Source organism: Excalfactoria chinensis, chromosome Z, assembly GCF_039878825.1.
Source record: "Excalfactoria chinensis isolate bCotChi1 chromosome Z, bCotChi1.hap2, whole genome shotgun sequence".
NCBI classification, from domain to species: domain Eukaryota; kingdom Metazoa; phylum Chordata; class Aves; order Galliformes; family Phasianidae; genus Excalfactoria; species Excalfactoria chinensis.
Window position 1 is genome coordinate 10064988 of NC_092857.1, and position 24754 is coordinate 10089741.

The 24754-nt window shown below is 41.0% G+C and overlaps 1 protein-coding gene across 2 annotated transcripts; it reads right to left on the reverse strand.

Annotated features, from left to right (window-relative positions):
• Positions 1-254: 254 nt before the first annotated feature.
• AMACR (alpha-methylacyl-CoA racemase) lies at positions 255-21677 on the reverse strand. 2 transcript variants are annotated; one of them, XM_072359777.1, is made up of 5 exons: positions 21281-21677; positions 15880-16023; positions 14398-14562; positions 9638-9820; positions 255-1267 (listed from the first exon to the last, which is right to left on the reverse strand). In XM_072359777.1, exons 1-5 carry the CDS (start codon positions 21561-21563, stop codon positions 858-860), a joined length of 1185 nt encoding a protein of 394 aa, XP_072215878.1. In that variant the 5' UTR covers positions 21564-21677; the 3' UTR covers positions 255-857. The 2 variants fall into 2 exon arrangements, with proteins under 2 accessions (XP_072215878.1, XP_072215877.1); XM_072359776.1 differs by having other exon boundaries at positions 261-1267; positions 9638-9824; positions 14402-14562.
• Positions 21678-24754: the final 3077 nt, after the last annotated feature.

The window sequence follows — 24754 nt, forward strand, 5'->3', positions numbered from 1 at the left end:
TATTTAAAAAAAAACAACCCTTTTTGTCAAAATTCTCGACATGTTGGACTAACGAAGACTGCATTTAAATCCATATAACTGATTATTTAAATATATATATAATTTGTGTTGAAGGAGTAAAGAACATTTCAAATGACTCATTATGAAGGGAACGACAACCACTACAGTATAACCTTGTTTAAAACCTGTGCAACTACCCCCATGCCTTTCATCTTTCCAGAAAGAAAGTAAAGGATCAATATTTGGCAGATATTCTATCATGAGGAATTTATTTCTGAAATCATTTTTCAGGCAAACTGGGATGCTGAACATAATACAATCAGGAGACTGCACTAAGAAAACACAGACAGGATATTAGATACAATTACTTTATCATAATAACTCTGCAGCAACACAAGGAAACAGCATTATTCAGATCATTGTTTTGGTATCATAAGGCACATCAACCAATATGGTAAGATCCCCATTAATCTATGAGTAAAAAATCAACTGCTTACTAAGCACTTAACCATATTTTAAGAGCACGGCCTTCAAGTATTTATACTACAAAGGAGTAGTTTAATCATAAGTTAAAAGAACCGAAAGTTTCACAGGATATATTATTTAAAAAAACATTTTGAGGACTTACATCTGCTTGCTATGACAAACAGCACGGAACACAGGGGCACATTTTTGGTGTCATTGTAGACTGCAAGCCATCCACAAACACAGAACTCCCACTGTTTTCCATTACATTTAAAACTTCATTTAAAATATTCATTTAAAAGAAACAGCACACAAACATTCACTTGTCATGTAATTCAATACATTTAATCTTACTGCATCAGCCCGAAGTTCATCTGATTTGCATAAACAGATTATAAATTAGCTTTTAGTTTGTTGGATTCTATTACTTTATCAGAATAAAGTTTAGCAATCTCTTCCTGAGTAAATCCATATTCTAGAAGTATCTCTTCCGTGTGCTCGCCTATAAAAGGATCTCTTTTAAATGATGGAACAGCAGGGGTCCTTGAAAGAAGAGGAGCAGGTCTGGGACTTATCTCTTCCTGATCATTTTTGATAAAAGAACTTCTTTGTTTGTTATGCTGATGTAAGGGAGCATCATCAAAGGACAAAACAGGGGTCACACACGCATCAGTTCCATCAAATATACTGCACCATTCACTTTGTGTCTTCTGTGCAAAGATGGATGCAAACTTTTTCTTCATCTCAGGCCAGTCAGAGAAACTCAACTGACTGGGAAGCTTATTTGAATCCAGCCCAAGACCTGAAAGGAGAAAAGCAGAATAGCTTAGCTTAGATAAAATAAAGTGCTGTCCCTAATTAAGTATGTTTCTCAATATGCTATTATTTTGCAGACAGTCCAACGCAGCATGGCATACTAGCTAAAAAAAAAGAAATCACTAGGGTACTGATGACATAGGTAAGGGAGAAGAAAAAGAAAATGTTACATGATTTCCAATTAGAGCAAACAGTATCAGCTGCAGCTCTTTAACTAAGTTCACTTTCATAACACTTCATGTAAACAGCAGCTGCCTGGAGGTAACATTTTGTCCTGAAATCATTTTCTGGAATAGATACCGGGCATCTACTGGCAAGTTCAAAACTCTTGTGAATGGGTTGAGGGTGCAGCAACATACTTACAGCTCAGAAGCTCTTAAGAGTCCAAAATCATTGGGTATTTCCAAGCTAGAGCTGAAAAGACAGTGAGGATGGATACGCTTGGGATCAGTGTGTATGAGAGCTTGGCTGTGGGTGGCTACAGGCTAACTGACCTGCCCCTCAGACCTGCTCACTCCAAATGGGCTCCAGCAGAATCTGCTGCTCTCAGCTCTCCAGCACACTTCCTAGGTTCAGATTCTTCTGCTTTTGCTCTTAAACCTAAACCCCCTAACTGCTTAAGGACCTAGCTTCCCAGAAGGTCAGTCACATGGGCTACCTAGGTATGCAATATACACAGCCCTTCTGAGACACAACAGTTTGGTACGTAGGCTTTGTACTGAAATTTTTCTGAGTTAGGGGGTCCTAGGCCCTTCTCCCAGCTAGGCATCACTTTCTTTCTCAGTGTGAAGGTTCAGATCTCCCCCTTGCAGCAATTTCCCATCTCTATTTCTGTTCTCGTGGATTCTGTTCTCTGCACTCCATATTCCTACTTGAAGGAGATGGAAGAATTGTTAAAATTCCTCCTGTTAGCCTCAAAAAAGAAGGAAGAAACAAGAGACATAATTAACATGTATTTCCAAGTAGGAGACAGTATAAACAATATATCAAACAGAATTCAGAACTGGCACACAGAAGGTTACCCAAATGATCATATATTGAAATTTAACAGCTTCAATGAAGCAGATCAAATGCAGAAATCGGGTACAAAAGGGAAGTTAATCTCAGAAAACAAGAAAGGTTTGAGAACAATTATATCATAGTGCTTTAAAACAAACAAAAAGGGAGAAAACTGTTCTGCGCAGAAGGCAGAGGAAATGTGGAGATCTGCAGAAGTTTAGTTTCAAGCCGTCCTTCTTACATCTTTTGATACAGCTTCTCTCAGAACAATTATCTGATTTGCAACCATTAACAAGGTTATGTAATAGGTGCTGTCTGCATGTAGCATTTACACAGCACTACCATATTCAGCTGCAGACAGGAAAAAGAAAATAAAAATCAAAAACACCAACATTTCTGTATCTTCCACTATTTCTACGTCTTCATTATCACTGCAGGGAGTGGAAATGCAGCTAAGTGAAACATAAGAGGTAAGAAAAGAAGACATCTTTCTCATTCCTCAGAATCCCCACCACATACATTTCTTGGGCCTCATAGTTGCCTCCAGATTATAAATCTGTCATAATATGAAATGGTGCTGCTCACAAGATTCTTACACAGTAATTTCTAAATGAACCTATGCTTCTAAACCTTACTTTGATACTGCAAAATGCAGCACAGAAAATTGCTAATCGGCAGACACAGGAATTCATTCATATTTTGAAGAAAAGCAAGACTGCCAAAAGCAGAATAATATGTTCTCATCACATTTGAGATTCCCAAGAATACACCATCATGTACCATATTACATGATAAGCATTAGTCCTTATCAAGTCACAAGACCACATGTACCTTCAATCACTAAAATCAGAATCTATGATTCCTAGCCATTTGTATCACCCTCACAAAAGGATTAACTACTCACAGCAGTTAAGTATCCATAATTAACTGAACCTAACGATCCTTACAAAATGGAGTTGATCATTTAACTGAGAAGGAGCAGTGTGAGACGGTTTACTTAAGAACTAGGAGTTGATTTAAATTTACCTCTCACAACAGGTAAACCTAACTAACAGTACACTACCTGAGACTCCTTACCCACACCTGAAATTAGGTCAACTGGGAACGCTGTCTGATTAGCATTAATATGCTTATTAATTTTGTTTTTTGTTCTACCATTCAGTCCAATTCGAATAAAGATATAGTTATCCCATTACACAATTACATTTGGAGATTGTGCCAGATGGAAAGTTGGCTGAATCTAACCACACGTGCTCCAGTAAAACAGAACAATATGCAGAACCTAGAATTTAATATTACATGCTCATTTTCCAAGGACCACTGAAGACCTCAACTTTAAATAGTATGAACTGACAACATTTAAGCACCAAAGCCTCTCATTTTCCAGCTTGTGCTAACCATTCGTGGTGCAGACGAAGAGAATTGCAGCAGGAACAACTGAGTCAACAAGGAAACAATTACACAGCACAGAATTGTTAGGGATACCACAAAATGATATATTTCACCCAATATAATCAAAAGCAAAATATCCTTTACACAGAGTATCTGGTAGAGCAATCAAGACCAGTTTCCAAGCTTGTCTTCGATTTTCATCTAAAGATTTTTGTTTAAAAAAGCTGTACCTACCCAGAACAGCTTTGACATCATGGTTTTCAAAAGAAAAAGAAAAAAAAAAGAAAAATTAAGTCTCCTTGCAATGCTTTAAGTCTCCCATAATTGCCACAGCTTTACTGAATCATCACCTGCGCACCATTTACTGAAGCAACAAATTGGAAACACAATTCCTGCAGAAATTTTAAAACAAACTCATACAAAACAAACTCAAGTAAAACTTAAAATTATGTGGGAAAACTGTCTAAAATGTAATGAGGAAACCACCAGGACCACTAATTTAAATGTGATCTATAAGGTTATCCACTCTGTGCGGTTCTTAATTGCAATGTTGTTGAACACCAATAGATTTTTGAAATAGCACATGATACATCACCATCACTAAATGGAGAACTCCAGAGAAATCCTTCATAAAGATTTAATTAACTACGTTATCCAAATGATTTCTAATTTTTTTCCATCCTTTTTAAATAGAAGATGCACAATGTAGTAAAAGGTTTATTAAACACATGTTCATAACTTTTATGACTCTGCTTTTCCTATCAATATAAATTTACACAGACTTCACTTTTTATAGCAAGGTTCATGGAATAATAGAATCACAGAATGGTTTGGGTTTGAAGGCACCCCAAGGATCATCAAGTTCAAGCCCCACTGCCACAGGCAGTGAAAAGTTAACGCTTCTTACCTGACATATGAACTTCATGTTCTGCATGCCTCTCCTAGCTTGGCTACTGCAATACTGAGCTTGTACTGCTAAACATCAAGAGAAACTTGCAGAACCAATTTATAGGTCAGCTAGAGGACATTCTTTTTATTTGAATACTGAGACTTAATATTAGCACATGTACCTTACACCAGATTTCTTGTAAAATGCAAAGGTATTTTCATTACTCACTGGCTAGCTTTTGCAGTAATAAAATTAATATAAGCAAAAGGATTAAGCATGTTTGTGAACAGGAAAAGGTCTACAGTGAAATCAGAATTCCACTCATGACACTGAAGCTATTACACCAATTATTTACCATATCTATTTTATGCAGCTTCAGCCTCTCACATAACCAATTTATTTTTAAATTTTATAAAGTTATGGTAAGAAAAAAATTAATTTTTCCTGCTGAACACAATGCACAAAGCCAACATTTTTCTCAAATCAAGATGTATTTTCTCTAACTTATTAAGGCTCCCTCTGAAGATAGTTAAAAAAGAACTTTCCTCACTGTTTCATTAACTGCACTCAGTTCCAGTACTGGGATCCTAGTTCTGAAGGAAAACACTGAAGTGAACCAAAAGCCAAAAGATGGTTTTGCTTCTGCTCACCAGATTTCTCAGGGCAGTGACAACACCTTCACAAATCACACTCTCTGCTCACTTCTGAAATCTTTAAATCTCCAGCTATTACTTTCACAAAACCTCTATCCTTGTGTTCTCACTACAGAAGAATGGTAAAAGTAACCCATTCTCTGAGTATGGACAGAGAGACATACAGAGGGTTTAGATTTTATCTGGAACAGCACCAGCAGAACTGACCAGAATTATGGGTGAAAAGAAAAGAAGTATGAAATAAAATTATGGAAACTGAAACATACTATTTTAAAGCTAACAAAGCAGAGAGTTAATACCTTGAACAGATGGCTCAGCTTAAGTCAAAGCTCCTTCAGTTTGTGAAACAGAAATACAGTTCTCACAAGATGCTTTTTACTTCCTGTAACATTAAAAAGCTTAAATCCTGAACCGAATTTCTGTAACAGATATCTCAGAAAGGACGCAAAAAATCCCAAAGCCACAGGATAAATAATCTGTTCTAACTACGTACAGTGCTGTTAAGGTTGCAAGCAGAGCTACTGAAGGGGGTAATTATTCCTATGTGAAAGTATCAGAAATTCATAACATGCTCATGCATACAATGAGGAAGAACAACTAATTTTAAATACAGTGTTGTGAAAGAATATTAGTTCAGTCTCACTTTCACAGAGCACAGAAAGAAAATTAGTGCCTAGGGATGAGAAAAAAAAAAATGTAATTAAAGGCAAAAAGCAGTATTTCCTTAAAAGATTGCAGTCTGTATATGGAATTTTTGAAAGAAGCTCACTGAAACATGCACAGCTGCAAATATACATTTCAGCCTTAGAACGTAGATACTTAAAACCAATGATAGGACAAGGGGCAATTGGTGCAAGCCAGAACATGGGCGGTTTCACATAAATATGAGAAAAAATTTCTTCACAATAAGGGTAACAAAACACTGGAACAGGCTGCCCAGAGGGGTTGTGGGATCTCCTTTGAAGACACTCAAAACCCACTTGGACACATTCCTGAGTGACCTGGTCTAGGTGTTCCTGCTCTGGCAGAGGGATTGGACTCGATGATCTTTCAAGGTCCTTTCCAATCCCTGACATTCTGTGAGTCTGTACCTTACATCTAAGTAAACAGGTATTTTATAGCTGAAATAACTTCTGAAACTTAAAATTAAGTAAACACATATTTTAAGCAAATGGAATACTTTCAAGTGTAAAAATACAGTAGAAATACAGTGGATGCCCCAGCATTGGCAGATGAATTTATAGTTACTGCTTCAAATTTACACTATAAATTTCTGAGAAATCACAAAGAGGAAAACAGATTTCAGCAGCTTCCTCAGTAAACTGGGTAAGGCGGAAACTAGTCAGTGATCATGATACACAGTAACTCTGGATTCATCCATCAAAATGATCTTAGATAACGAGACTGGCTCACTGACAGAGAGAAGCCTAAGATTTCATCCTGGAGCAATAATCAGCACAGGATGCTGGAGTTGTTCAGCAAAGGTTCACTGAAAGTGACAAATCAGCACCTGACTCCATTACAGAATCTACTTCCTTTAATAACAACTGTCGCTTCTCTTTCAATCCTGCAACTTAATCTCCTGAGAAGAGTAAAACACTGCAGGGTACTATTTGAACACTTCAAGCAAAACCTGTGGGTACCTGAAGATGCAGATTTGTTCTTTTTTTCTTTCTTTTGTATTTAATATGGGCATTCTCCCTAAAGACATGTAATGGAATTCCAACTTCCAAAAGAGGAAGTTAAATTTTACTTAAATACAGTTTTATACTTTTTTTCCATATCAAATTCTTTCTTGCAAGCAGAGAAAGATTCAAGAGGTTGGATGAAAATATCATTTCCAAGAAATGCAGTGTGAAATAAACAGTGTCTTTCAAGAAGGAGCAGCATAGAAATTGAACCCCAGGCAGCGCTACAGGCTTGGGACAGAGTGGCTGGAGGACTGTGTTGAGGAAACAGACCTGGGGGTACTGATTGATGCACAGCTGAACATAAGCCGACAGTGTGCCCAGGTGGCCAAGAAGGCCAACGGCATCCTGGCTTGCATCAAAAACAGTGTTACTAGCAGGAACAGGGAGGTAATTGTCCCCCTGTACTCGGCATTGGTGCGGCCGCACCTTGAGTACTGTGTTCAGTTTTGGGCCCCTCACTGCAAGAAAGACACTGAGGCCCTGGAACGTGTTCAGAGGAGGGCTACGAAGCTGGTGCGGGGTCTGGAGCACAGGCCTTATGAGGAGCGGCTGAGGGAACTGGGATTGTTCAGCCTGGAGAAGAGGATGCTCAGGGGAGACCTTATAGCTCTCTATAACTTCCTGAAGGGAGTTGTGGTGAGCTGGGGGTTGGCCTTTTCTCTCGTGTAGACAGTGATAGAACTAGAGGGAATGGCTTCAAGCTGCGACAGGGGAGGTTCAGGCTGGACATCAGGAAGTATTTCTTCTCAGAAAGGGTGGTCAGGCATTGGAATGCACTGCCCAGGGAGGTGGGGGAGTCACCGACTATGGGAGTGTTCAAGAAACGTTTGGATGTTGCATTGAGGAATATGGTTTAGCTGGTAAGTATTGGTAATGGTTGGAATAGATGATCTTCTAGGTCTTTTCCAACCTGAAAAAATTCTGTGATTCTGTGATTCTGTGAAGTTAAGGATAGACAAGATACTCTCAGGTCAACTAGAAGCAGGAACACCACTATCTTCAGCCAGGAACATGGATCTTCCAAACTTGGTATGTATGCAGGTGCAGTACAAAGTGCTAGGCAAAGCAGCGAGTTACTTCAGGAGCTTGCCACGTGCATTTCACATAGCAGCATGCAGCAATTCTGATAAACAGCCCTTAGCTATTTAGAGATCCCGCTCATCAAAGGCATGTCCCATCTTACAACCCCAATCCTTCATGACATCTTGTCTTAACTGCACTCCTGAGTTCCAAAAACTCCTATGAAAGTGCAGGTCCTGGCACTGACTATGCTCTTGTTAGCACAGAGCAGCTGACTGGGGCAGAGCTGGCAGTAACTGCCTATGAGAAGGTACCCACTTTACAACTGATGGAGTCATCAGTGGAGAGTCACTGAATAAGGCACTGTCATCCTCACTCAGCAAAGATTTACCATGTTTAAGTAATTCACGCAAAAAAGCAGTACACGTAACACTGTCTGAAAATATCCACATTAGCTATATTGCATGCTGGTAGTCCTTCTCATTAAACCAAATTAAAATAAGATTGACAAATTTTGAGGTACATCATGCTCAGAATACTAGAAACAGAAAATATATATCAAATTATTTTGGGAAGTAAAACTTAATTTCATTAATACCATAAATTTAAGAAATTAAAACATTACTGCATGTTTTAAGCTCATGCAATAATGACTCTGCATAGAATTACAGAATAACCTAAATAGGAAGGATCCACACGGACCACCAAGCCCAACTCCCAGCTCCACACAGCATCATCCAAATTCAAACCTAAAGTCTGAGAGCACTGTGCAAATGATCCCTGAGTCCCGCAGTTCAGGGCTGTGCCTGCTGCCCTGTGCAGTCCATTCCATGCCCACTACCCTAACTGGTGCAGAGCCTTTCCCAAACCCCTGTCCTTCCCCTGGCACAGCTCCATGCCGTTCCCTCGGGCCCCATCGCTGTCACACAGAGCAGAGCTCAGCGCTGCCCTCTGCTCCCTGGAAGAGCTGCAGCTGCCATGAGCCTCCCCTCAGCTCCTCTGCCCTGTGCCCAGCACACCCAGGGCCCTCAGCTCACACACCTTGCACTCCAGACCCTCTCCATCTTCGTTACACTCCCCTGGACACTTTCCAATTGTTTTATATAGTTTTCATATTATGAATCATTCTAATTTATTGAACAGGTAAACTAAATTTTATAATCCTATTTCAAAAGTCTTAAAGTCAAATACAGAAATCACACCCATAGCTGGACACATAAAAAAGAACACTCAAATCCTGTGACAGAAACTAATTTACAAAACTTGGTTTTTTATAAAATTTTCCAGTTCACCTTAATTATTTTCAATAAGCACTTACTTCTAAAATAAATTCAAACCTCTTAAAAATTTTATAGCAGAAAGAATTGAAACTGCTTGCCATTTTATTTGTTGTATGAAAGAATTAAGCCTTCTTTAAAAGTATATTCACTTCCCATTTAATAAAATAGTTCTAAAATAGTTCATTAGTGCTTAAAACAAGCCACATCACAGACTATCACTGCTAGAAGAAAATTTTTAATTAAAGTGTAGTATCTGAGAGTAATACGAAGGGATGAAAAACAAAGAAATCAATTCCTGGAAGTAGAAAGATTCCTGCTACCATACTATTCACTTGGTTTCAAGAAGTATTTGGCTTTCATAAAGAAATCAACTAACTTCATGTCATTCAATAATGCACTGTTGAAGAGAAAGGACTACTCAAGGCTACTCACCCTTTATTAACTGGTCATAGAATTGAGGCTCAATAGCACCAACAGCCATGAATTTTCCATCAGAGGTCTTGTAGGTTTCATAAAATGGTGCACCACTGTCTAGTAGGTTCTCACCTCGTGGTCTATTCCAGAGTCCTAAATTTTGTGATTTCCACAGAAAAGAACTTATGTATGCTATTCCTTCTACCTTAAAGACACACAGAAAAAACAAAACAACAGCTTCAGTAAAGCTTAGGCAATTTTATATCCACCAGGAGAGAGCAATAACTAATTTCAGTTGAAAAAATAAACTTCTTGCTTCTATAGAACATTGTACACCAACAAGCATTCTACCTCTAGAAATCAAGATACCTCCACCAGTGAGCATCAATCCTTTAAGTATCAATTTATCTGTATTTTTATATTTGTGTATTTATATTTATGTATATAAGACTATATAAAATATATAAAAGCATACATTTCTGAACACTGAATGTACTGACTATACTTCTATTTTTACAGCCAGGAAGAAACTGAAGGTTAAAATCTTCTTACAGCATGAAAACTGAAAAGTTCATCTGGATCCCTGTGTTAAAAAATATATTCTCCCACTCTTGTCACTGAGAAGGATAGCAACATACCAAGGTAACCTTTGAATAGGCAACAGCCTCATGAATACGGCACTAGAAAACATGGATAATCCTGTTTTAGATTCCTCCTCAAAATTTTGGATATGCAGAGCACAACTAGTTGAAAATTCAGGTTGTTCAGCTTTCGTGTAATTACTTGTATCCATCTTTCCAAGCAAAACTAAACAGTTCTGCTCAACAAAAGGCTCTACTTTCTTCTGACTGCATTAAAAAAAATTATGTGAAGATGTGACAGTAACAGGACATGGCAAGAAATACTGCAATGGAAAAGTGAAAAACCTGAGCTGTGTAATTATCAAGCCAACACTCACATCTCTGTAGAAATACAAGGAGCCTGAAAGGCAAAACAGCAATCATCTCATTTTATTACAGTTAGTTTTTTTTTCCACAATGTTCTCGCCAGTATTCTATGTGTATTTGATAGACATACTATATATATTTTGCTATATATATATATATTTATGTAATGTATAATACATATCTAATATGCAGAAGGTATATAATACACAATAAGCATGTAGCAATGTAAAATGTACAAACATCTATTGTATCAGCATTATATATGACTGTAAAGAAAAATGCAGTATGGTCTCAATACAGAAATTTCAATGAAATTGAGACAAGATTCCCCAAGCTGTGTGCTAATGAGGATTGTGCAAACAGCATGATTAAAATTAGATGATGTCATATTTTCACAGTATATGCATCAAAATAAAAAGCTACTAATTTTTCATATATATTAATTTCTACCTTTTAAAACAAGAATTTAAAGTATGCAAATCTTTGAAGCATGCAGTCATGAAGGCATCTTCATTTCATATGTATTGTTCGACCTTTTTCTCAATTTCCTGCCACAAATACAGAATTATTTTTGCCCTAATTGTCATACGATGAAGTTAACTTTCTTAGGAAAAAATAATACGTAACATCATATGCATGTTTGCAAGATCTACAAAGATACCAAAATAGGGCATACTTTATTAAGGATCTTATCTGGCACTGCTCATTTTAACAAAGAATTACACAAAAAACACTGCAAGTAAGGATAATTACAAGTGGTGCTAATTCCAGAATAAGCTCTATGTACAAGTTAGGTTTTGGTTCCACAGATTTGTCAGAACTACTGACAATATCTATCCACCATATTATCTGCCCTGGGAACATAAAAAAAAAAAAAAACATTACTATTTTGGTCTGATACATAGCTTTAAAATACCCCTATCTGGGTAACTGGACAGCTAGCATCTGCATAAGGTCTGCTGCGCTTGAGACCAAAGTGTCTAGCATCCTCAACAAATCTCCAAAGGCGTGCTCAAATTGCACCACATACACACATTAATGTGGTCACTTTCTTTTAAAACATGAAAAGGACAACATGGGAAGACTTCACTTTAGCCAAACTGTACAGTGATTATCAGAATCATTAGGCATTTCATTTAATTATTTCCTAAAGCTAAAAGCATTAACAGCCTCTGAAGGAGGGACAAGAATCCAGAGGCACAATTCCCCTGGATGACCCCTGTCAGTTCCATGAGTCTTCTGTTCCCTCAGCAGAATGAATAGTTCAAAAAAAGCTGAGAATAAACCCACACCAACCTAACCTCTATCCTCGTGACTGAGGAACTCTTCAAGGATGTGGGAGTTTTACTTTTGAACATCTCTAGGCTGAGAAAGACTTGGAACCCCAGCCTGCTGGCAGACAGCTAAATGCTCTTGCTATGGGACAATTATGCAAGTGATCATTACCACCATCTTTTCCTGTGGCTGTCTTTCCACAAGCAGTGAGTCATGCTTGATCAGATGCCTACCAGCAGCTGTAGACTCTGTGTCTAAATTTCACGTGAACCTGAAGCGTTGTCGTAACTCATACGTGTGAGAGTGCAGAAGCATCACTGTGCCTACCATATTACTCCATGGCATCCTCCCTCCACCATACCCAGCATGTGGGAACTATAATGACCACTGTACTGAAATCTATGATCCTTACAGAGTCAATGAGACAATATATAAAGCTGTTCAGACCAGTTACTTAATTCTTCTGAGGTAACCAGATAACACACATTCCTACAACCAAAAAATATCCCATGCTTCACTCCCAATGAGACAGAGATCTTGTAAGGACACTAGTGGACTTGCACTGACTTGACTCACAGAATTTTTTTTTAATAACTTGAAGTATTTAAGTTCTATTTTTTAGTAACTTATACTAATACTTTCTCTTTTTTAGTAAGTTCAAATTCCTCTCGTATGAGGAAAGGCTGAGCAATCTGGGTCTATTCAGCCTTGAGAAAAGAAAACTCAGAGGAAATCTTATTAATGTTTATAAATATCGTTAAGTGTGGGACCCAAAGGGACATGGCCAATCTCTTTACAGTGGTCTGTGGGGACAGGACAAGGGGGAAACAGCTGACAACTGAAGCATAGGAAGTTCTGCACCAATATGTTAAAGAACTTCTCCATAGTAAGGATGACAGAGCACTGGAACAGGGTGCCCACAGGGGTTGTGGATTCTCCTTCTCTGGACACCTACCTGTGCAGCCTGTTGTAGGGAGCCTGCTTCGCAGGGGGGCTGGACTTGTCTCTAAAGGTCCCTTGAGTAGTGAAGATGAAGTAATACTTCAAATACTTGAGCTAAATGATCTCTTAAGGTCCCTTCCAACTGAACCACTCTATTCTGAACTACAGAAAGTGTTCTAAGTATTTACTTAAAGTATATACTTGCCATATGTTTTCACAAAGATGCAAATCCTCTCAGCTTTCCTTTGTAGGTCATGGTTTTTACACTCACAGTCATTTCTGTAATGTTCATTGGACCTCTCCAAATTGGTCATTTTTTGTGAAGGACAATGTCCAGTGTCAGAAAAAGTATTTTTCTGAGGCTTTAAAAATACTGATTAGATTGGAAGAATTACTTAAGAATCCTTGCTGGCTCTATTTCCTGCTTATACATCCCAGTACAGTGTGTATGTGTTTTACAACAACATTACATTGTTGACTCATGTTCAGCTTGTGACTACTATAAACCTCCAGGATGATACTTCAGCCTATTGTTCTCATATCACATTTGTGCAGCTAATTGTTTCTGCTTTAGAAAATTACAGAGCAGAGGTCTCAATGAATTTCAGGCAATTTTTTCCAGGTCATCTGTCTGACTCGTAAAGGTCAGTTTCAATTCTAATCCTGTCATCCAACATGCTTGCAGCTCTTCCCACATCCACATTCTCTGTGGATTTACCAAACACAATCCCTTGGCCAGCATTCACCTTAATGCAAAAAACACTTAAAAATAATTAGAAATAAAATAAGCCCATGAACAAATTCAGAGAGGAGGACAGTAAAAGAGAGAAGGTAGGAGAGGAGGAAGTGGGGGGAGATAGCATGCAGGTTTTAAGAATAAATGTTAATATGTTTTGTTTTTTTTATGTGTAAATGTGTGACCTTGCACTGGCGTTGGAGCTTGGTGATCCCTAAGGTCCCTTCCAAGCCAAGCAATTCTATGACTCTATAATTAAAAATTCTACAATATGAATTATTAAGCAATAAAAAAATTACCCTTTATTTCACAGCACATTAAGTGCTGTGAAACAGCAAAGTGTTTGAAATTAATTTCTCAGCAATGATCCATGGCTGTGTAATTTTTCTAGGCAACGGTGCTTGTCATAAGACATGATCCACCACCAATTGACAAGCATTTTTATCTAGGACAAAACTAATGCAAATACTGTAATAGGGTCATTATTTTTGATGTAATGTATTAGCTGTTTATTGCATACTCTATTTTCATATATCAGATTTATTCACCAAATGTACTCAGCCTGCAATTTTTGAAGAAGGTAGACTGGCAAAAGAAAAACAGGGAAAGGCACTGGAGAAAAGCTACAGTATGCCCCCCATGTTGTAACGATGTCATGGTAACAGTGACCTCTGAAACCTGCCCGCAGGTAGAAAAAATAGCTACTTTATGAGATAATTTACTTTCCCACTCCAAGTTCTCAATTTTAAACCTTAGTCAGTAGCTCCAACTTCCTCCCTTTAAGAGATTAAGAGTAGGAAAAAAAAACAAAGAAAAAAAACACAAAAATCTTAGCAAACAAATTCAACCATTTTTCTATCCCTTCCCCAAGACAACACTTACCATACTTGCATCAACAACTTGCCCTTTGCCAGATATGGTACGTTCATAAAGGGCTATAATAATGCCCAGTGCACATAACACACCTCCACCAGCAAAATCAGCAAGAAGATTTAAAGGTGCATACGGATTTTCACCTTTTCTGCCCAGCTTTGACAGCACACCTGAAAGCAGAGCAAACAAGGCAAACATACACATTAAAACTGATTTTTGTAAGTCAAGTTTTATTCTTTTCAATCTATGTAGGTAAATATAGGCCAGAGCAAACTTCCCTCAACGGCTTTCTGATTCATCCCCAGCCACATCTTAGCAAACATTATTCATGAAATAATAGGATACCTGAAATTACATCAGTGAAGATATATCTAAAAATATAAATTAATAAAGAAGTTAGTATCGCGTAAATAAATCACTGATCATTTGGCTACGTAAGTACAACACTTCATAGAAAATTAACTTGTATACAATAGTTCAATATTAATACTTCTGCATGGATAGAGCCCCCATAAAAAATTCAGTAGGCATTATGAACATTCCTCAGAGCAACAATAGTGATTTTTTCTTGTTTGAAGCTTTCAAAGTAAAAATGCAGATTTACAATCTTTAGTGCTCATAATCCGTGAATTAACAGAACTAACAAAGGATTTCATACTGACATCCCCTTTTCTGTTCTACTCTCTCACTTGAACTGTCTTCGAAAAACAGGTTGTGTATCAGAGGAATGGATGAATAACATACAAAGGCAACCTCTGATTGCATGCAACAGACACTACGAACCTATGTTTATGCCAGAAATTATGCAGAAAATGAAAGATTATAGAGTAAAGGCTAGGTACATTTACTTCAGTCAGAGCTCTGAATCTGTAAGCATTTTTCTGACATCCCAAACAGCTTTCTTACTGTCATTTCATTCTTTTTAGCTTCCTTGTATGTCCCTTAGGGTAAATAAAACTCTGTATGTGGTCATGTCACCCATTATGTGATATCTCATTTTGAGGACAGATATCTTTAAAATACTTTGTATTATTTCTTTTAAGTTGGCAGAAACACAGGATTTTTTGGCCCGTTTTCTCTCCTCCCACATACACTTGGAGAAGCAGCAGGATCAGAAGCAGTAAGAACAGCAGTAAATCAGGTCATGCCTGACAGCACTGATGGTGCACTGATTGCTACCATCAGAGTTGGGGAATTTTGTTGTCTAATACTGCATACCTGTAGAACTGTGATACTTGAAATCAGCATTCTGTCCACAATGCAATACTCAAAGAAAACAGCACTACACATAAAACCACATTATTTTCAACTGCCTTTTTCCCCACTTTGTATCAATACAGACAGGTATGCTTTAGACCTGGTCAATTGTTTCATCAGACTGCATCTGAGGTTTTCTGAGCTATATGAAAAGAACTTCTCAGTGAATTCTTCAGTCTTGACTTAGGAAAAAAATATCACTTCATTCAACAGAAAATTTTACAGCCTACCTGATAAAGCCACATAATTGATGTCGTGACCTGCAGACTTGGCATACTTTCCTGTCTGACCAAATCCTGTCAGTCTAGCATAGATGAGTCTGGGGTTCTCATGCAGAAGGACCTCTGGACCAAGACCAAGTTTTTCCATGACACCTTAATGAGACAAACCACAGAATCCTAATTCACATTTATGTTTAATAACATAGATGATTAAAGGTTTAATCATAAAACAACAGAAATGAACTGCCATCTCTGAAATAACACATTTTAAATCATTGCTCATATTAGAACATTAACAGTCAGAATGTAACAAATTACCAGCAAACTGCATACATTTTGAATCAAGCCAATTAAATGGAAATTAAGTCTTAGGGTCATTTCTTATTTTTCTGCTTTTTTTCTTGTTTTGTTTTCCAAAAGCAGAACAACGGCTTGCTCTGCTCTACAGTAGAAAGCCACCAAAAGCAGGCATAACTTTAAAACAACCCCTCCCAGAAAAGAGTTGATTTTTACATTTTCCACATCTAAATGATATGAAATTGCTTCCATTTTTCACTGGAATATATCCAATCATAGAATGGATTGGGTAGATAGACCTCTAAGATCAACTAGTTTCAACCACCCTACCACAGGCAGGGTCACCAACCACCAGACCAGGCTCATTTTCCTCATCATATTAGCCTCTCAGTACAACATGCATTCCTGTATCTTTTAACTCATGCAAATAGACCATGCCAGTATGGATTCCACAAATTATTTGCAATAATTGTACAAAAGAAGATGTGTTAGAAAATAACACAGAGAAAAAGGAACTTTAAGAAATCAATGAAAAAATTGGCTTACAGTAATCAGGCCTAAATTTTTGATCCTGCATTCTAAAATAATGGATTTAAAAGAAGCAGATTCAAGTTGCAAATAAATACAGATTTTTATTGGCTCAGTGCTTTCTGGTCACACTATAAGCCATTATCCATACTGGGATTGCAGGGAGATTGAGTTTGGAGAGGAGGGGATTGACTCCCTGTAGAATCACAGAACCATCAACGTTGGAAAAGACCAAGATCATCCAGTCCAACCATTCACCTACGACCACTATTTCCCACTAAACCACATCCTTCAGTACAACACCTAAATGTTTCACAAATGCCTTCAGGGATGGTGACTCAACCACTACCCTGGCCAGCCTCTTCCAGCACCCAACCACTCTCTCTGAGAAGAAATTTTTCCTACTATCCAACCTGAACCTCCCATGGCACAACTTCTGCCCGCTCCCTCTAGACCTACTGCATGTTACGTGGGAGAAGAGGCTGAACCCCACCTCACCACAGCCTCCCTCCAGGTTTAGAGAACAGTAAGGTCTACACTGAGCTGAGAACTGGGGGACATTCGCCTCCCTGCTCCTTCTGGCTACACTATTTCACAGAATCACAGAATTTTTCAGGTTGGAAAAGACCTAGAAGATCATCTAGTCCAACCATTACCAATACTTCCCAACTAAACCATATTCCTCAACGCAACATCCAAACGTTTCTTGAACACTCCCATGGTTGGTGACTCTACCACCTCCCTGGGCAGTACTTTCCAATGCCTGACTACCCTTTCTGAGAAGTAGTACTTCCTAGTGTCCAGCCTGAACCTCCCCTGTCACAGCTTGAAACCATTCCCTCTAGTTCTATCACTGTCTACACGAGAGAAGAGGCCGACCCCCAGCTCACCACAACCTCCCTTCAGGAAGTTATAGAGAGCTATAAGGTCTCCCCTGAGCCTCCTCTTCTCCAGGCTGAACAATCCCAGTTCCCTCAGCCGCTCTTCATAAGGCCTGTGCTCCAGACCCCTCACCAGCTTCGTAGCCCTCCTCTGAACACGTTCCAGGGCCTCAATGTCTTTCTTGCAGTGAGGGGCCCAAAACTGAACACAGTACTCAAGGTGCGGCCGCACCAATGCCGAGTACAGGGGGACAATTACCTCCCTGTTCCTGCTAGTAACACTGTTTTTGATGCAAGCCAGGATGCTGTTGGCCTTCTTGGCCACCCGGGCACACTGTCGGCTCATGTTCAGCCGTGCATCAATCAGTACTCCCAGGTCTGTTTCCTCAACACAGTCCTCCAGCCACTCTGTCCCAAGCCTATAGCGCTGCCTGGGGTTGTTGTGGCCAAAGTGCAGGACTCGGCATTTGGTCTTGTTAAACCTCATCCCGTTGGCTTCGGCCCAGCTCTCCAGCCTATCCAGATCTCTCTGTAGGGCCTCGCTACCCTCAGGCAGATCGACACTCCCAGCCAATTTGGTGTCATCTGCGAACTTACTGAGGGAGCACTCAATGCCCTCATCCAAGTCATCAATAAAGATGTTGAAGAGGACAGGCCCTAGCACTGACCCCTGGGGGACACCACTTGTGACTGGTCTCCAACTGGATTTAACTCCATTTACCACCACTCTCTGGGCCTGGCCCTCCAGCCAGCTTCTTACCCAGCCGAGTATTTCTGATACAAGCCAGGATGCCACTGGCCTCTGTGGTCAGTAGGGCACACTGCTGGATCATGTTTAGTCAAACGCTGGTAAGTACCCCTGGGTCCATGTCCTTTACAGTTTACCAGTCTGTGGTTGTTGTGAGAAGGCTGAGGAAATTAACAATTTTTTTTTGCCTCCATCTCCTCTGATAACTGCTCGCCACTGGCTGGCTACAGGATCAAGTCTATAGAGTGGTGTTCAGTGGCTCCATGTCTGGATCAAGATAAGTGACAAGTGGGATCCCCAGGAGTCAGCGCTAGGGTGGATACTCTTTAATATCTTCATCAGTGACAGACAGCACAGTGAAGCAAACCCTCAGCAAGTCTGCTGATGACACCAAGCTGTGTAGTGCAGGCAACACACCAGAGGGCAAGGATGCCATCCAGGGAGACCCAGACAGGCTGGAGCAGTGGACCCAGATGAAACTCATGGGGTTCAACAAAACCAAATCCAAGATCTTGCACCTGGGTCAGTGCAACCTTCACTACCAACACAAACTGGGGGATGACAGGAGCAGTCCTGATGAAAAAGACCCAAGGGTACTGATGGATGGGAAACTGGACATGAGCCAGCAGTGTGCCCTTGCAGCCCAGAAAGCTAAATGTATCCTGGGCTGCTTCAAAAGTAGTGTGGCCAGTAGGATGAGGGATGTGACTGCCCCTCTACTCTGTGCTGATGAGGTCTCACCTGGAGCACTGCATCCAGATGTGGCATCCTCAGTACAGGAGCAACACGGACCTGCTGGAGTGTGTCCAGAGGAGGGCCATAAAATGATCCAAGGAATGGAACACCTCTGCTACAAGGACAGGCTGAAAGAGAGCTGGGGCTATTCAGCCTGGAGAAGAGAAGGCTGCGAGGTGATCTGAGAGGGGTCTTTCAGGAAGTCCTTTACAGTGAGGGTGGTGAGGCACTGGAACAGGTTGCCCAGAGATGTGGTTGATGTCCCATTCCTGAAGACTTTCAAGTGAGGCTGGATCAGGCCCTGAGCAACCCAATTGAGCTATGCATGTCCCAGTTCATTGTGGGGGAGCTGGATTAGATGACCTTTACAAAACCTTTGACGGGTTTCTGTGATTCTATGAACTTCATCCTTATGGGCCTCAGCCCAGTGATCCAGCCTGTCCAGATCCCTCTGTAGGGGCCTTTCTTCCTCCAGGCAGATTGGCATTTCCTCCCAGCTTGGTATCATCTGCAAACTTACTAAAATGTCCACTCCATCCCTTCATCCAGGTCATCAATACAGATATTAAACAGCACAGGTCCCAGTATTGACATAACTGATATGTCTGTTCTATTCCACATCCTATTACTGCAACTTGTTTCAGGCTGTTCACAGAATTACTACATCTTCAAATTCCTTAAGATCTACTTCTCTTGTATTAACAGTCACTGAAAATATTTAACATTAGAGAGAAATGGGTGATATTTGGTACCACAGTTCTACAAGCTCACACCTGTTCTGAAAAGCAAGGTCTATCTAATTACCACGAGGAAATGAAAGAAAATTTCAGTCTTCCTAAAGACAAAAGTTTTGAGGATTCATGATCGTAGCTTAAAATAGGAACCATTGTCAAGAAGCCTCACACAAGATCAGGACTGGCTTGTATAAAGACTTCCAATGGAAAGTGTTACTGACAGTACTAAATATGCTCCATCCATAAATTCACTTATTTGACAACAAAGCTAGAGGACTGGCTCAGAATACACAAAGTCAAAAGCTACTTTCTGCTGAATCTCTTGTTACTGTATGAGCAAGATTTTCAAGTAACACTGAGGACTGGTTGTTCAGCAATAACTGTGTCTCAAGATCACTGTCTGAAGGTCAAAGTACATGTGCCTAAAGAAACTTCCCTTCCACTTAGCACTTAGGCCCTTCTCATCTCTTTGGTTCACATTAACTTCATGCTGGATCGTACATTTATCTTTTACAGTTTTAGGCCCACAAGCCTTAATGTCTAGTTAAAAAATCACCAGCAATTCTGATAATCATAGAACTGTTTGAGTTGAAAGAGATTCTTAAAAGTCACATAGCCTAACTCTCCCGCTATGAATGGGGACATCTGGAGCTAGATCAGGGTGCTCAGAGACTGCTCCAGTCTCGCCTTCAATGCCTCCAGCAATGGGGCATCCACAGCCTGTCTGGGCAACTTGCTCCAGTGCCTCAACACCCTTACTGTAAAGAACTTCTGTATATCCGATCTAAATCTCCCCTCTGTTAGTTTGAAGCCATTTCCCCTTGTTCTACCACAACAGACCCTGCCAAAGTTTCTGTCTCTGTCCCTCTTACAGCCCTTAGTTACATACTGCAAGGCTGCGATCAGGTCACCTCAGAGCCTTCCCTTCCCCAGGCTGAACAGCTCCATCTCCCTCATTCTGTCCTCACAGGGGAGAAGTTCCACCTCTTGGAACTACAAATTCCTAAAGTTAAAAACATGTTTTACGAATGAATAAAGCATCCCATACGCATCTGCTGCCTGCAGAGGAATCACAAGCTCCAAGACTACCTCCTGTGTTAAACAAGTGTGAGCAGGGCTGACAGACGCCGCAGGACTGCAGACCACGCTCACACACGCCTCCTCAGATGCACGGGCGTTTCCCAGCCCCATTTTCTCAGCCTGCCCCAGGCAGCGGGGCAAAGCCTGGCGGAGCACGGCTTCTCCCTCTGCTGCAGCTGGACTGACAGATTCCACAAATCCCCGTCTGTCCCACCCAGCCACAGGAAATAAACTCCCAGAAGCTGTTCCCATTCCCCCTATACACATCAAAAAAGCCACAAACTGAGGGACTCAGCGCTGCACCCGCCCTCTCCCTCTCACAGAGCCGCCGCCGTGGGGCTGCTCCGAGCGCCGCTTCCCTCAGCGCAGCCCTCAACCCCCAACCCGGGGCTCCGCCGCCACCTCACCGTGGCGGAAGGGCTCGATCAGCACGTCTGCCCTGCCGCACAGCCGCCTCAGGGCCGCCGCGCCCGGGGGTCGCTTGAGGTCGAGCGCCAAGGAGCGCTTGCCGCGGCCCTGCACGTCGGTGGCTACGGCGGAGCGGGGAGCCCGGTCCACCCGCACCACGCGGGCCCCGAAGTCGGCGAGGATCATGCCGCAGAGCGGAGCCGGCGCCAAACCCGCCAGCTCCAGCACCCGCAGCCCGCTCAGCGCCATGGCGCCGCCGCTGCCTGCCGAGCGCCGAGACATCGATCCTCAAACAGCCGCAGCGGGCGCTGGCGGCTCCGGAGGAGAGCGGGCCGTTCCTCCCAGCAGGCCTTCTGGGCCGGTCCGTCAGCGGTTGGCTGCGGATCCGCTTTGGGTCCCGCGGTCTCGTCAACTGCGGGTTTCCCACTCGCGGGGCCGGCTTTTGGTGAGGTAGAGGCTCGCGGACGTGCTTCCCCTTCTGGATCAGGGTCAGCCAGACAGCGAGGAACGTGGAAATCAACAGCTTACAGAAAAACTGCGGTGGTTGTGTTTTACAGGGCCCGGCTAGTCGTCTGCTCTTGCTTTGTGAAGCTGCTGTGGAGGGTTCATGAGAGCACAAGCACATACTTTCTTCAGCCTCCTCATACCATACTCCAGGATATCAGAGAAGGCTGATAAAAACCTTTTATTTTATTTTATTTTATTTATTTATTTATTTATTTATTTATTTTAATTTTCCCTTCACCTGCTTGGCCAGATTGGCCCTTTAGCTGGGCTGTCCCTGCTACAGCTGCTGTCATCTCTGTTGGAGAGTCAGTGCTCACAAATAAGACATCTCAACCACTTAGCAGATTGCCTTCAGCAGATCTTAGAATCACAGAATGGCTTGTAAGGGAGCCTTAAAGGATATCTAGTCCAACTCCCCTGCAGTGAATGGGGACATCTGCAGCTAGACCAGGGTGCTCAGAGACGGCTTCAGTCTCACCTTCAGTGTCTTCAGTATCTCTGGACAACCTGTGCCAGTGCCTTAACACCCTTATTTTAAAACGCTTTTGTATATCCAAACTCTATCTCCCTTTTGTTCGTTTGAAGCCATTTCCCCTTGTCCAATCACTACAGACTCTGCTGAAGGGTCTGTTCCCTTCTTTCTTGCAGCCCTTATTTACATAAGAACAGACTGCACTCTGGCTTCCTCGGAGCCTTCTCCAGGCTGAACAGCCCCACCTCAGCCTATCTTCCAGGTAAAGTCAAGAGAGGGCTGGCACGGCTGTTTATAGCAAATATGTCACTGAGATTTTTAATAAATAAAATTTTTAACAAAGAATTTAGGGCTCACATCTTGCCCACCTGGAGCCATCAGCTCAACAGTGCCACAAAAGAAGATCTTCACTGTGGAGGCCATCAGCCCCGCACCCATTAAGAGCATTGTGGAGCTTGAGCCAGAAATGTATCCCATTTTACCTCATAGAATGGCTTAGGTTGGAAGGAACCTTAACAGTCATCTAGTTCCAAACCCCAGCTGTGGGTAGGGACACCTCCCACTAGACCATGTTGCCCAAAGCCCAATCCAACCTGGCCTTGAACCTTGGCCCCTCAGGGGATGGGGTATCCCCAGCTTTTCTGGGCAACCTATGCCAGTACCTACCACCCTCACTGTGAAGAATTTCTTCCTAATGTCAAATCTAAATCTATCCTCTTCTGGCTTACAGGCATTACCCTTTGTCCTATGACTTCACTGCCTGACAAGGTGTCCCTCTGTAGATTTCATGTAGGCTCTTTCTATGTTTCAGAATGAAGTCTTCCTGATGATTTCACCACTTGACCTGCATACAGCACAGTTACATCTGTTTGGTTTAATAAAGCCTGTATTCATATACAGTTGCTCTTTTAATGCTGCCTGCCTGAAAAGCAGCCACATTTTGTTTCTGTTTAGCCTGGTGGGTGAGAATGGACATCCATCCAGGAAAAGCAGTGGAACAGGCATCAAAGTAACAGGGCTTTTCAATTGTATGTCCCACTCCCAGTCTCTCCATTTAACAGAGCAAAGAGGCCCTTAAAGACAGTTTCATATTTGTTTCATTTATTTTTAAGTTACTTGGACTGTAAAAACGATCACTGGCTGCAAATGCTGAATTTGTTTTAACTTTGCACTGGCCAACAGCAAAGAACCACATCCAGAATATTCCGTTTTTCAAGTAGGTGCCTGGTTGATAATGCAAGCACAGACTGTATCCACTGTACATCCACTGTATGCCACCATTTACGAGTATAAAAATATATACATTTTCATTCAAATGAAACTGGATTATTTCCTGTATAATTCATCTCCTCTAGAGACACTCTTCCATATACGGATTTGTTTGCACAGTTACCATGACATTACTGGGACACTGTTTCATTAAGTGATTCTCAGTTTTGTTTGTCTTTTCCCATCTTAGGTTCTTCGAGTTTGTGCTGAATAGGAACAGTTTCTGTTGCATTCCCTTCACTTGGTGTTTTATGGTTTAACATACCTAAATGATGCTTTAAGTACAAACTGGGTGACCTCTTGATTTTTCCAGTTTTATCAGAGCAACCCATTTATGCAATGCTGTGCACTCATTTTTGCTGTCACTGACCATTTCAGAGGGTACTCTGTGGCAGCAACATCCAAGTCAGAACCTTGTTAAATGATTTCAGTTTCAGGAAGGTGAGGGCAAAACTTTATGAGCATTAAATTCACTTTGAAAATGTGCATTTTAACAAGTTAAGAAATACATAGGTGTAAGAGAAAAACAGGTATCCTAGTTTACCAAGGGTGATCATCAGATCTGCGTCCAAGGAACTCTACCAAAGCAACAAGTCACACCACACAAACTATGTGTTGAAAGCAGACAGCCATCCCCTGTCATAGGCTTGCAGACAGAACAGTACGGCGCTGATATCATTTAATATGATTCATGACTTTGCAGCAAGAAATAGGTGGTTGTATAAATTCAGTACTGCAGAGGTAATGGGTATGGGTGAGGGTCAATACATCCCTCTGAAGTAGCTGTGAATTCATACCACCTGGGAATCTGTCTGAGACTATGAATTACGGATTTAGAAATGAAAGCCCACTCCCATCTGCAGAGTACACTTGTGTAAGCTGTGCTGTGATTCTACATTAAAATCAGCATATCCTAGAAATTCTGCCCTTTTTGATTGGTTAAGTCCAGGCAGTCACTGAGGTGAAGATCTGGCCTTGCTGCAAGGAATAAGCTTTGCCATTAATTTTTGGTTTGCTCCCTATTACTCTGTTGAAACAGGAGGACAAGTTACTGATATCTGTGACAGTGATTTCCATACTTTGGACCTCTACCCTTGTACCTAAATTAGAGTATTCACCTTTGAGTTGTGCCTTCTGGTATTACTGTGCTTTCTTGGTTTAGATGAAGAGACTGACAAATAGATTTAACTAACCTTTATGTTGGCTAAACTGAGGAAAATAAATA